This window comes from Aptenodytes patagonicus, chromosome W (genome assembly GCF_965638725.1).
Source record: "Aptenodytes patagonicus chromosome W, bAptPat1.pri.cur, whole genome shotgun sequence".
In the NCBI taxonomy this organism is placed as follows: Eukaryota; Metazoa; Chordata; class Aves; order Sphenisciformes; family Spheniscidae; genus Aptenodytes; species Aptenodytes patagonicus.
In genome coordinates this window covers 32,100,304-32,113,941 of record NC_134981.1, presented here as the reverse complement: position 1 = coordinate 32,113,941, position 13,638 = coordinate 32,100,304, and the positions used below count along the sequence as shown (strand labels likewise).

The 13,638-nt window shown below is 39.4% G+C and overlaps 1 protein-coding gene across 2 annotated transcripts in view; it reads left to right on the top strand.

Moving 5' to 3' along the window:
* Positions 1-7,341, top strand: part of LOC143171893 (phosphatidylinositol 3-kinase regulatory subunit alpha-like) — a 67,967-nt gene extending 60,626 nt beyond the window's left edge. For both annotated transcript variants that reach the window (XM_076361057.1, XM_076361058.1), the window contains 5 exons: positions 811-953; positions 1,223-1,399; positions 1,515-1,583; positions 3,941-4,111; positions 4,576-7,341. In XM_076361057.1, coding sequence (XP_076217172.1) covers positions 811-953; positions 1,223-1,399; positions 1,515-1,583; positions 3,941-4,111; positions 4,576-4,765 — 750 coding nt within the window. In that variant the 3' untranslated portion in view covers positions 4,766-7,341. The remainder of the gene's footprint in view (positions 1-810; positions 954-1,222; positions 1,400-1,514; positions 1,584-3,940; positions 4,112-4,575) is intronic.
* Positions 7,342-13,638: the final 6,297 nt, after the last annotated feature.

Here is a 13,638-nt window from a genome sequence, read left to right as displayed (position 1 = left end):
ACACCTGCATCCAAAGCAAGTACAGAACTGTCTTGATTTACCAACACTTCTGCATACTGACCTCATCAAGTTGAGTTAAGGTTTTCAAGACCCATCTGCAGGGAAGTATTGTATTTTATTACTAGTTTTTTAAGGGTCTGGTTTCACCTATGCAGGGTGGAGTGATGACGTGTAGATACAGTTGCAGGAATGAAAATCTGCCTCTATCCTTCTTGTATCTTAACAAACTATTAGACAAGTCTTGAAGTGCCAGTGAATTAGTGCTGTTTTACAGCCCCAGAATCAAGACTGCTTCTTAAAATGTTCAGGAAATACGCCTCAAAATAATTGAAGAAAGGTGGAGGAGTGCAGACAACTTGAATTTAAAATACTTAGCTATCAACTAGCTATGTAGGGGCAGGAGGATAGACTAGATGACCTCTTGAGACCTGTCCAGCCCAATATCTTCTGTCTTTATTTCAGAAAGCCAGATGTACTTCTAAGGACATTAGTTGGTACAAAGGGCAAAGTGCATTGCCATAAGGCTCTAATCATCACAAATAAAACTTATTTATACAAAACAAAGATTGTAGCTAGCTCTTTGTCTAGCAGTTTTTCTTTCTTGGAAAATCTCATCATGGAAAGCCTCATCATGGTAGCCTTTTGTACAGGCCTGTTTTCTCTGTTTTGTAAGGCTTTGCAGACAGAATGTGTTCTGGTAAAAGGATATTGAAGTTATTCTGTTACAACATACTGAAGTGTTTCTGTGATACAAGCCAATAAATCATTCCCTCTGTTTGATAACAACTGTAATAATTATTTTATTTTCAGGAAATTCAAATGAAAAGAACAGCTATTGAAGCATTTAATGAAACAATAAAAATATTTGAAGAGCAGTGCCAGACGCAAGAAAGATACAGTAAGGAATACATTGAAAAATTTAAACGGGAAGGAAATGAAAAAGAAATACAAAGGTCAGTGTTTATATTTCAAATTGTATGATTTTGAAGAAAGAAACAATGCCAAATATAGATCTGCCTAAAACTAAAGCAAGTTGGCAAGTTTAAAGTTGTTCAGTTGTAAGCACAGCAAGCCTCAAATGGGGTAGATGTGAATTTGCAAAATGTGTATCTACATCTAGAGAAATAATCTGTTCTCTTAAATGTCTACAAGAGAAAATAGCAGATATAAAGTAACGAATAAGACTTCATCAGAGTATAACCTACCACATTATTCCATTCAGAATTATGCACAACTATGAAAAACTGAAGTCTCGAATAAGTGAAATTGTGGACAGCAGGCGTAGATTAGAAGAGGATTTAAAGAAGCAAGCAGCTGAATATAGAGAGATAGACAAGCGTATGAACAGCATTAAGCCAGACCTCATACAGCTGAGGAAGACAAGAGATCAGTACTTGATGTGAGTATCATTATTAATTAACAAAACTTTTAAAAAAAGTGTTTTTTTTTTTTTTTTTTTATTGGCACCTAACTTCTGTGACTAACAATTAATTTTATTTGCAATTATTGTCCAGGTGGCTGACTCAAAAAGGTGTTCGGCAAAAGAAGCTAAATGAATGGCTTGGAAATGAAAATACAGAAGAGTGAGTATTAAAAGATTTAAATATTACTGGTATTTCAAGTCATCTTACGCAAAAGTGAGATAAAGCATATTTAATTCCAGGACCACACAGAGGAAATCTCAAGCCTAGCTCTCCAGTAACAATGCACACTGTTAACACATGGCAACCTACCTAATGCAAGTATTAGAAAAGATTCTGTCTCACCCACTACTCTGCCATTTTTCAGGGAAGTGCATAATCAAGTTACTATAGCAAAGCACTGGTACTTAACCTGTGTCTATTCTTACCAGCAAAATGAATATCATAAGGCATTAGTATCTTGTAGAGATGTCATATGGATAGATAAATTGTTCAGAAGGTCTCTTAGGCATGGGTAGGCTGTTTCCAAATTTCAAGCGTTGGTACCATGGTGCTATCTGGTATAGTGGTACCCACATCAATATATCACATTGTTATTGGAGATGATAAAATTGTGTATGCTGAAGAATGGTCCTTCTCTGGTTGTGTGGTCTGGTTAATTTTTCTGGGAAATGGCAGGATAGTATTCTGTCATTTCAGCAATTCAGTTTAGTATAGGTTCTGACTGGGGCTTGGCTACTGAATACGTTTCACTTCATTCCTGGGGAAAAAGCAAAAAGCACCCGGGTGGTGCAAATGTAGACCAAATTTAAACAAAAGCAAGCCACAAAATAATATCAGAAGTGTAGTAACAGTGAAGAATGAACAAATAGAAAAACAAAGTTGTCTAAGTAATATTCATATCAACATTTTCTGCTGATGTAGTTTCCTGTGCATGCCTCTTACACTGCCTGGCTGAACATATAGCAAAAGCAGCACACTGACAATGACTGTTTTGTGGATTTACATTCTAGCTTTGTCCACATTAGTGGTCTATTTTAATTTGGCTTGGTTTACTGAGTCTCCTACTGTTATCCTGGAAATTGTGCATCTCTGCTGTGGCTGCATTGGTAGAAACAGGGGATAAAAATGGCATACACATTTTAAAGCTATGTTGTTCACTCAGTCTTAGCACAGCTCAAAGATGATATGATGGAGAATATGTAGACACCTGTTTCCAGTGGTACTCCCATCAGTTAAATGGTAGACAAAGAACAATGCCAGGTCATGGTTTTAATGTAGCATCAAAATAGTAAGTGAAACTGTTTAAAGAAAATCTTCCTTTTCTCTCACTCTGTGACTTTCCTTGCCAGCAAGTCTGGTAAGTGCTCAGGTTTCTGCTGAAAAATTAAACTTTCAGAATATGACTGTTTTCTAAAGTTGTAAAGCAGAAAAAAATCAGTATAATGAGCAGCAGTAAAAATAGGAATCCCTTTCTCTAGGTGCTGGTTGAAAATAGAGCCACTGCTGAATGCATTTGAATATCTTGCAGGACGAAGGAGTATGATGGGATAAGGGAGCTAGAGAGTGTCATCTGAAACAAAAGCACTCTTCTTTCTGAAAAATTGAATTCTGTGTGTTCTGCGTGAGATTGCTGATTTCTGTAGAATACTTTAAGAATCTTCAGAAAGACAGAACTGTGGATGAGTGAGAAATCATGTTTTCTTAGAGCAAGGAAAACTGATTAAAAACCTATTACAGAAAGAATAAATACATTAGCCAAACACAGACTGATTGCAAGCTGAGCAGGAGAGGCAGGGCCCACCAGTACAGGCTGCTGGGCAAGTGGGGAGCTCTGGAACTGCAGAATATCAAAGTGGTGTCCACACAGCTGAACCAGATACATCTTTCATGGTGGGTTTTAGCTCAGAGGGTTCTATATAACTCTGAATCAGCTTTATAGTTGGTGGCTGTTTTGGTAGAGAAGGCTCTTCTCATAATCTGGTTATAAGGAGAGAGAGCACTCTACTATTCTACTCTTTCCACAAAGCCATCTCCCCTATGAATAATTAACCTGTCTACCTATACTACTGCTCATAGTTTTCCCAAGCAGCAGCTGTAGTCGATACATTGCATGATTTTTCACTGCTGACCAAGTGTTCTGATCTTTGGAAATGAAGATGACTCAGAGGGTATTGATTTTGTTGGGCTTGCTATTTAACCAAAACAGTGAGCAACAGCTGAAGTACTGAAGTGCTCACAGCAGATTCTGCAAGATAACACAGCATCCTTTTATATCCTTCTTCAGATTTACATGAGTGTTTTTGAAAGAAACAAAGACCAGAACTTATATTTTATTTCTATTCAGTGGTTGAAATGTTGCAGTATTACATGGTTTACATCCCTAGTTTTACCAGGGAGGCATCCTACTAACCACTGACTTCTTTTGTTTTTTCAAGTAATATGAAAGGGGGACTACTTAATTCATGGATTTTGCTCTGCAATGTGTTTCACAAACACATTTTATCCTATTTCAACAGCCAGTACTCTATGGTAGAAGATGATGAGGACTTGCCCCATCATGATGAGAGAACGTGGAATGTGGGAAATATCAATAGAAGTCAAGCTGAAAATCTGCTGCGAGGAAAGCGAGATGGAACATTCCTTGTTCGAGAGAGCAGCAAACAAGGCTGCTATGCCTGCTCTGTTGTGTATGTACCCTAATTTGTGAATGACGTAACCAACATTTGAGGCACCTACCTTGAGCCAGGGGCAGATAGACACTTGCATATGCATGGATCCCATTGGATCTTTGGGCTTAGAAGCAGACCAACAAGTCCTGAGGCCATCCTTACTGCTGCTCCATTTCCTACACAGCTCAAACCTGTGTCACTCCCACAGATGAGCCTCATGAAGAAGAAGGGAAACCAGAGCATGGATGCACTCCTTTATGTGCAGCTGCTAAGTCCTGCCTATCTCCTGCCTCCCTAAGCTAACACATCATCTGGGAATTTGGGTTAAACCTAGGCTTTTACCATTATCCCACCACAGAAGACAGGAATTCTATGTAGTGACTAGCACTTTAAGATTTATTGCCAATACCGTATTTTCTAGCTTAACTTCACTGTACTGATAAAGTAAAAATTGGTTGGTTTTTTTTTTTTTTCCTCTTTAGGGTGGATGGAGAAGTAAAGCACTGTGTGATAAACAAAACACCTACTGGGTATGGATTTGCAGAGCCATATAATTTGTACAACTCGCTCAAAGAACTGGTGCTACATTATCAACACACATCACTCGTGCAGCACAATGACTCTCTCAATGTCACACTAGCCTACCCAGTATACGCACAGCAGAGGCGATGAAGATCTTAATACTCTGGGTTGTTTGTTTTTTTTCTAAAGAAAAGATTTGACAACATTGAGGCCTTTGGAGAGAGAAGGCTTCTTTCAGCCTTACTCAAGAATTTCAGCTGCAGTATCAAAGCTGTCTGTCTTCAGATGGGACTAGAGCTTTTCTTCACAACTGCAGTTGGAGAGATCACATTATTAAGCTGTGAACGTATGTTTCTAGTCTGAAGTGCTTTTTTTTTTTTTTAATTAAGAAAAGAAAAACAAAAGAGAGAGAAATCCTAACCTGATCTCCCTGCAGGGACATAGAGGCCTTTAACCATGGTGCTTGTTTATGACCACTTCTGAAGCTTTACCAGCTAGAATGTTGGATTCTCCAGACACAAGATGTAAGAGGTCTTTGTCATTTGGTTATTGGAATTTCTTGGTCACGACCTGGCTTGGATTTGGTGTTGCTGCACTCGGTGGATCCAGACACGCAGCATTGTGGATTTTTTGGTTTCTGGTGAATGATATGTAGCAAAATGGCACTTTCATTTCTAAGGGACACTTTAAAAGGGCTTCAGTTACAGTATGTTGTTCAGAGGAATTGTAATAGCGAAGTGCCAGGAAGTGTTTTGTTTAGACGTTTAAAAATCCTGTTTTAAGAATATATTTAAGACTGAAGAAAACAGGACTTTCAATGGCATACAGTATATAATAATGTACCTAGTATTGGATGACTAACTATCATTGATGGAAACTGTCAATACCAAACTGTTTCTCTTTTCCCTTTTCTGTTTGTTGAAAGCTGAATTCTTAGACTGTGCTATGCAATACTCAATTTTCTTTAGGCTGTAGTCTTCTCAAGCATATCTACAGGTTAAGCTTGCTTTTCTTTCTTGTTTCCTTGTCATATTTTTTCTTTCTTTCTTTTGCCTGAGAATATTTTTTCCTGATGATTATTTTTTGTTATTCATTTTGTTGTTTGTTTGTTTTTTAAAATGTACAGGAAGCCAACAAGAGTTGGCTTCAGAATTAAAGCTATGAAATATTTTACAATTTTCTTTGTATAGAATATTGAGCTACTAGCTCAAAGTTTAAAAAGTTCATAAATTTTTTTACTAAATATTTTGTTGGGCAGTGCCTGATAAGCTTCAAAGCTGCTTTATTCAATAAAAAAGATATGAACATTACAAAATGTCACTGAGTCCAACAATATTGTTTCAGAGATATCTTTAGACTATGGTACTGCGCTATGTTTGCTTCTTGAAGCATTTTGAACTTCTATCATGATTGTCTCTGTATTTGGAAGATGAAAAATTGTGTATCCTTCTCTGATAGTGACTGCAGAAAAAAGAGGAAAAATTTTTACTGGGGTAGATAGTTTGGATTTCAGAATGAATCCACTCTTCAGAGTAAATAAATGACTTCTTAACCTACTGTGGCAGAATTTTTGTCAGCATGTCAAGGTATTTTCATTTCATATGAAGGAAGTTTCTCTAAACTGTTGCCTAGGTTTGGGTTTTTTTGTATTAGTATTGTGGAAAAAAGCTCCAACCTTTACTCAGAACAATTGGATACAACATAGAGCTAATTAAGACTGGAAAATGTTTGTTTTGAAAATGATTAGGCTTTCATATTTAACATTTTGGATTTATTTTCGTAAGTTTGTAGACTGAGGCAGTATCAAAATGAACACTTCTGTCATTTCAAGCACCAGAGACGACTTATGGTTTAGTTAAAGGAAACAAATACATGAATCCCACTAAAGCAAACTTATTAGGAATTCTGGAACAATTCACTGAGTGGTTTGCAATGGTTATTTACTGTCCTGACCACTGAGGAAATTCACACATTGCAAATTGATAAAGTAATGAACTTCAGAGAAATCTTGGAAAACTTGACTAAATGAAGATATGAATTTATTCTTCCCCTGAGATGCAAAGGGAAGACCCATTACTATTAAAGGGAGTTGCACACACAATCAAAAGAGTAAGACCCATGGAGTTTTCTCATAATAGCTCTGTTTTAGAGATACATGTCTTTTAATTCAAAGTATGCAGTGCTTATTAAGCTATTGGAAATAATAAGAAGAAATTTGCCACTCTCCAGTAGTTTTTATATTATCTTTTATTTTTTACATTATTCCTTCATTTCTGAGGCTGTAAGGCTTTTGATTTTATTTTGATTTTGTGCTTTTTTTTTTTTGTGGGTTGTATTTGCTTTCTTATAGGTGTATTTTCTTACTAGAATTTATATCGGGAAACAAGATTCAACCAACATTAATGTTTCAGGATAGTCACCACTTACAAAAATATTCTGAATATTTTTTTCTGAATAGAAGTTTAGTCTTCATCCCTTCCCTTCCTCATTCCATCCTCTTTTCAGGCCTGTAGGACCATGTAAATTTGATTTACTAATAACTCTCTTTTTTACTATGAAAAGCGCCAACAATTACTCTAGCATGACAGTCATACTACTGGGCTTGAAGTTACAAATTAGTTCAATATACAACAATTTAACACTTGTAACAAGTTAACACTTTGGACATATATTGAATTTTGAGTGTTAAATATTTTAAGAGTAAAATTATGGGGTTTTTTTTCTCTATAAGCAAAATATATGTAATCTGAATTGATGTTTCACTTAGTATTTCTCAAGAAATGTTATGGTAGTTAAGGCATTTGGATCTAATTTTCCTCATATTAAGAAAACTTCTGCTATGTCAGTGGGCCATATCCTTAGCATGCCCAGCCCAGTATGGGATATCATTTGTTCCTGTCGTGCTGTATTACTACTCTTCATCTGTGGTTGCAGCAGAGAAAAAAATAGTGTGCGCGCAAATTTGGCGCTTGCTTTTCTTGCACAAGCAACAATGAGAAATAAGCACTATGTTGTGAGGATGAGTGCTTAGGGCTTCTTAAGGGGAAGTTCTGCCTACACAGGGTCTGTGCAATTTGCAAGGATCACTTATGCCCTCAAAGTGGGCATGAGTGGGTTTTCTTTGGTACCTAAGTATTGTGTGGCCTCTGCATTTCCCTCCCTCCTTAATGCACAGAGCTGCATCCTGCCAAAGGCCCTATTCACTGCAGAGTTTTGTCCTTTGTGTACCATATTTTTCACTCCAGTTTTGATTTGATCTCAGACTAATGTATACAGAAAAAAAGCATGTGGATATAACTGAAGAAACACGGTGCTTTTCTATATTTCTATTGACATGTAGTTTTTGCATCTAATATGATTCAAGGGCGGGAATTGTTTTAGTATGCTCTTTTGGTTTGGGGAATTTTTTGTTTTATTTTAAATCCCTGAGTTATGCTGCACTGCAGCAGCACTTTCACAAGGCCTTTGAAAGGTACGAGATATAACACAGAGAACCAACACCCACAAGCAAAATTAGGAGTTTCTGATTTCCTTAAGTTGAAATTCAAATTTGCAGGTTTGGGGATGTGTATCTGTGCATATGTGCGCACACTTGCTGTGTTTATGTATGAATAAATCCCAGTATAGGTGCATTTTCACCAAACATGGTCATTTTGCTGAATTCAGTAAGTGATATCATTAACTTTGTTTAAAGACACACACATGCACACTAGACCTTTGTGGGTGCAGCATGTTTCCAAATACAGTTAGAAAACTGAGTTTCTGTGGTGGTGTTTTTTGTTGTTTTTTTTGGTTTTTTTGTTTTTTTTAAAAAAAGCTTGTCTGTGTGGTTCACTTGTCTAAGAAATCTTGTCAAGCAGTCTGTAAAACCAAATCTTCAAATTTTCTATTTGGTGTCAACTGTTCTGTAGTAAAGAAATGGCTTTGTCTTGTAATTGGCAATGAAATAATAATGCTTGGGAAAACATTCAGATGCTTCTAATGGGGAAAACTGCCGATTTTCACACAGTGCTTTTGCTATGCATGGTATTAAGTTGGGAAAGTGAATCCTGATATTATTTTTTTCAGGGTCACTTTAGAAATGGGCAGCTCAAAGCACAATGCCTCCCATGGGACAAGGTTCCAAAATGCAACATTTTATGTAGAACATGTTGTATTTACTGCAGTAGAAGACTAAACTTGACTGTGGGAGTTGGTAACGTTACATTGCACTTGTCCTAATGATACTGCATTAGCTGCCCAAGATGCTGCTATTTTTTTTTATTCTTGTTTTTAAAAATAAAGCTCTGTTCTGTTAAATGTCTTTAAAACATTAAGGTTACTTTGGTTTAAAATGGTCTTTGAGGAGGTGGAGGGTAAAGTGGGTTGCAAATTGCCTTTAAAAGGCAACAATGAAAACATGCCTCCTTGAAATTTTGTTTAAGCTATAGGGTTGATGGAGCTGTGTCTTGTTTTTAAGTTTCTTTAAAAATTGTAATAAGTCTTCAAACAGAATAAAGGTTGTTTTGAAACTGCATTTCAGTTGTTGAGGCTTCAGTAAGGACTGAGATGTCTCTTTACCAGAATCCTTGGTTGACTCTTCCTGTCTATATGTGGCCTACTTTGAAAATGAGACCCAAATGCTTATATTATTAGAGGGAACTAGGGAGCAAATGATTTCAGCTGACTCACAGCCATCCTATGCATTGAACTGAATGGAGTAGTTGAGTAGCTCCAAAATAGTCTCGTGCCAAATAGTGCCAAAATGACAGTTCTGCTCATCTCATACTCTTGCAAAAGCAGTACAGTATTAATGATCTGTAATCTGCCTTTTACAGTGCAGATGAAGTTCTGGTTCTTCTGAAATCAGTGTGAGTTTTGTCATTGATTTCCATGAAGCCAGCCTGTCAGCCTTTGTAGCTAGAGGTAATTTACCAGCTTCATGACTACATCTGATTGTGAAAACCAATGTGAGAATGAAGAAGAGAGAGGAAGTAAAGGGAGGATTGGGCAAGACTGATTCTGAGCATTGTTTTCTTCCCCTCATTATTGATATGTGATATCTGAATTCTTTGAGCCCGTCCATATCTTGCCCCAGGAGAGGTCCTCTGGGGAAGTCAGCCAGCTAGCCACTCTAGAAGCAGAAAGAGATTCCTATTCCCGTTCTGTCCAAGGTTTCCATTCTAAAATCTGCCCACATTTTTCTCACTGTAGTCACATAATACCCCCTAACTGAGGTACTCAGGTAGCACAGGCTTGAAATAATTATTAATAATCACAACATTGTCACTGGCCCTTAGAGGTTCTAATAAGAAATGTAGATTAAAGGCTATTATCATATTTTTAGTCCACTTAATAGAAAGTGGGGTTAGATCTCCGATGAACATCTCTCTTGCAGTTTTTCTCAGTAAGCTGATTCTTTAAATAGACACCAAGTTTATCTCATTCCTGCTCCCCGAACCAATGTTAAGCAACACACACTCTTCTGTAGCTATAGAGCTCAACATCTAAAAATATGGTTAGCTAGGTCATGAATCACACATCGTCTATCATCAGCTACTGAGAGAAATTATGATTGGTTGATCATAATCTGCAGAAATCTATGGACCAGCAGATTTCTGGCCTGTATCATATGTTGTATAGAAATCACTCTTGTCAGACTGGACACTGAAATGTCATTCTATTTTTGCTATCTGCAGACAAACACACTCCCACTTTCCCCCTCTGCTTTCTTGCTAAGGCTTGATGGTCATTTTTCATAGGGAATATGAAAAACTGCTTAAATCTATTTTTGTGCAGCTACAAGTGGGTGTGATCTTTTTAAGGGCTTGGGAATGCTTTTTGTGGTTTTATTTTTCTCCCCAAGCTGCTTGACTCATGCAAAGCACTGTGTGAATATCTTCACACAAATCCCTTTGAGCTGTGAAGCCAAAAAGGAAAGAGGAAATTTTAAACTTCTCATTGTTGCATTCTCCAGGCTTCAATGAAGGGACAGGTGACGTCTCCTCCCTGCTCAGGGCTGGCCAGGCCATGAGCCGAGTCGGCGCAGCACTGTGTTGACGCTGAGATGCCAGCGTGGCCTCGACTCCAGCCTGTCAATGAGCATCAGATCCTTTAGCCCCAGGGTGAAACCTCTCAAGGGTCCCTCTGGAGTTTGCACCCGGGGGTGCCCTGTGGGGCTGCCAGCGGTGCTGCCCAGTGCCCTCAGCCCCCAGCAGTTCACTCCACCCTGTGCCCAACACCCCAGGCTTCCCTACCGCAGAGGTATTCAGAGGGACCCTTTTGAGATGATTATGATTAGGATACACCTAAAATTTACCCCAGGGGCCCGCCACCCCATGGAGGCCCTCGTTTAGAGGGTGGAAACCGAGGAAATGGTAAATGGTGAGGTCCTGACAGCATCCCTGGCTGGAAATAAGGCAAAACATAAGCAGTTCTGCTTTCCCTGTGGGGTCGGCACACAGGGGAGTGGGATCAGACATGCTTCCAGTAAGACGTGGGTTGTACAAAAGGCACTAGGCCTTTCCTATTGCCTCTGAAACAACAAAAAGCATTAACTGTGGGAGCTCTGCTCAGGATATGGTTCTGATGTCTCTCTCTTTTTTTTATTTAATCCCTTTGAGGACCTATGTCCTCAAATACATAGACTGCCAAAAATAGAAACTCTGTAGGGACTTTCTGGGTAAACAGGTATCAATTAATCAGCTACTATTCAAACTTTGGATAATCTTTGTGGGGACCAGTACTTTAACCTCTGAACAGCAATCAGATAACCAGAAACATCCTGACAATTCTTTGAAAAAGCAGGGTTTTTATCCATGGCTGTGCCAGGCTATATTTCCTGCCAGAACGGTATTACAAGAACACCTCTTGTTGCTCTGTTCTTTCCTGTACAAAGAAATTGCCTTTGCATACTAAAAAAAGGAGTTTAGGCCACTGATTTAAACATGTGCAAATATTGACAGAAGAAAAATTTAACAGGTAGCACACAAAAGGATCTAAAACCTGCCATCCTCAAGTCTTTGAACAAACAATATTGACAAAACTGGACATGAATATAGTTAATTCAGATGATGATTTCACTATCATGTGTCTGGTATTCTGAACTTGTTAGAAGACTGTAGCCTGAGAAGAAAGATAATGAATTCATACCTGAGAACATTTCTTCCTCTATAAATGTTTATTTCCTACATGGTTTACTTTCTTTTCCACAAATCTTGTGCTTGGTGTAAAACAAATGTTCTGTGAAGGTTGCTGGATTAATCCCTCTTCATTTTTTCCTTCATGTTGCAACCACCCAAAGTACTTCAGCGGATTTGTCCACGGGGTGTTAGGTGAAACAGCCACACCAAGAGTCAACATTTAGTGACCTGCCTGCAGGGAAATGCATGGCTGGTTTGTGTGACAGGGTGGTACATCACACCTGCCTGTCCAGTACCCATGGCAGTGCTTCATACTGATGCTGGCTTTCGTGTGCACTCAGGCCTGTCACTGCGCCCAGGGGAATAAGGCGTAGCCTTTACCTATCTAAAAGGTGGATATAGCAACTCTTAGCAGCTTGTATGTTATGAGGCTGAATAGGAGTAAAGACCTGAAAGAACATGAAATGGAAATATGAGAGGAATGCAAATCCAGCAGCTGTCAGAGCTGGAGCCAGCCATGCCATACCAGGGGGCAGAGGTGAAGGAAACAGCCTCGCACCTCTCATTGCACCCTCTGGGCAGGATGCAGACTACACCATGCTGGGACTGAAGTCACAGGCACCTTTCACCTTCCCTGTGAAATCCATGCGGGATTATTATTCTGTTGGGTAAAGGCTGCCACTTAAAAACAGCAGCTGTTTGCATGCTCACACAACTTGCAGCTCTTCCCTGTTTCAGGAAGACACTGAGGTTGAACATTTTGAGGTGGGATTCATCTCACCTAATTTTGGGTCTGGCTGGGATGAAGTTAACTTTCTCCATAGCAGCCCTCATAGTGATATGCTTTGTATTTGTAGCTAGAAAGGTGTTGATAACACACCAGTGTTTTGGCTACTACTGAGCAGTGCTCCACAGCATCAAGGCTGCCTCTCCAAACGCCCCCCCGCAAAGGCCAGTAGGCTGGGGGTGGACAAGAGGTTGGGAGGGGACATAGCCAGGACAGCTGACCCAAACTGACCAAAGAGATATTCCATACCATATGACATCGTGCTCAGCAATAAAAGCAAAGAGAAAGGAGGAGGGGAGAGGGGCATTTGTTATTAAGGCATTTGTCTTCCGGAGCAACCGCTACGCATACCGAGGCCCTACTTCCCAGGAAGTGGCTGGACATTGCTTGCTAATGGAAAGTAGAGAATAAAATCTTTATGTTTTCCTTTGCTTCCATGCACGGCCTTTGCTTTTGCTTTATTAAACTGCCTTTATCTCGGCCCACAAGTTTTTCATCTTATTTTCTCTCCCCCCCCCGCCTGTCCTGCTGAGGAGGGGAGTGATAGAGCGGCTTGGTGGACACCTGGCGGCCAGCCAAGGTCAACCCACCACATCATCATGTCATCAAAGCCATCTGGCAAAGCTCTCTTCACAGAGAGAGACAGGCAATTCCCCAGGGTGATTCACCCCACCTACCTCAGGCACTATTCTTAGAATGTGGTGAAATCATGCTCTGGAGTCACTCCATTGACTGGAGGGGGAGCCCAGGCAAATGGATTATGCTAGACATGCAACTTTAAGGTGGCTAAGGTTAGATGAACTTAGTCTCTTCCCTGCTGATAGGCAGTTCAGTTTTAATCTTTCCAGTACCAGCTGTGATCATTATGCTCTTAGGCATAATGATAAGGGACAATTAATTTGGGGCAGGAAGTTCAGTTGGTTTATAGAATTTGGGACTTTCATAATAATTGTGAAGGTGGCAGACAGGTTCGAAAACATGCTGGGCTGTATCCTCCTTGGAGCTGTAATGCTGGACTCCATGCAGAGGAACACAGATGAGCAGTAATGCTGGGATACTGCTGGTTTCTCTGTGTGCTCCAGGGCAAAACCTGACACTGCCTCAGGCCTGGCTTA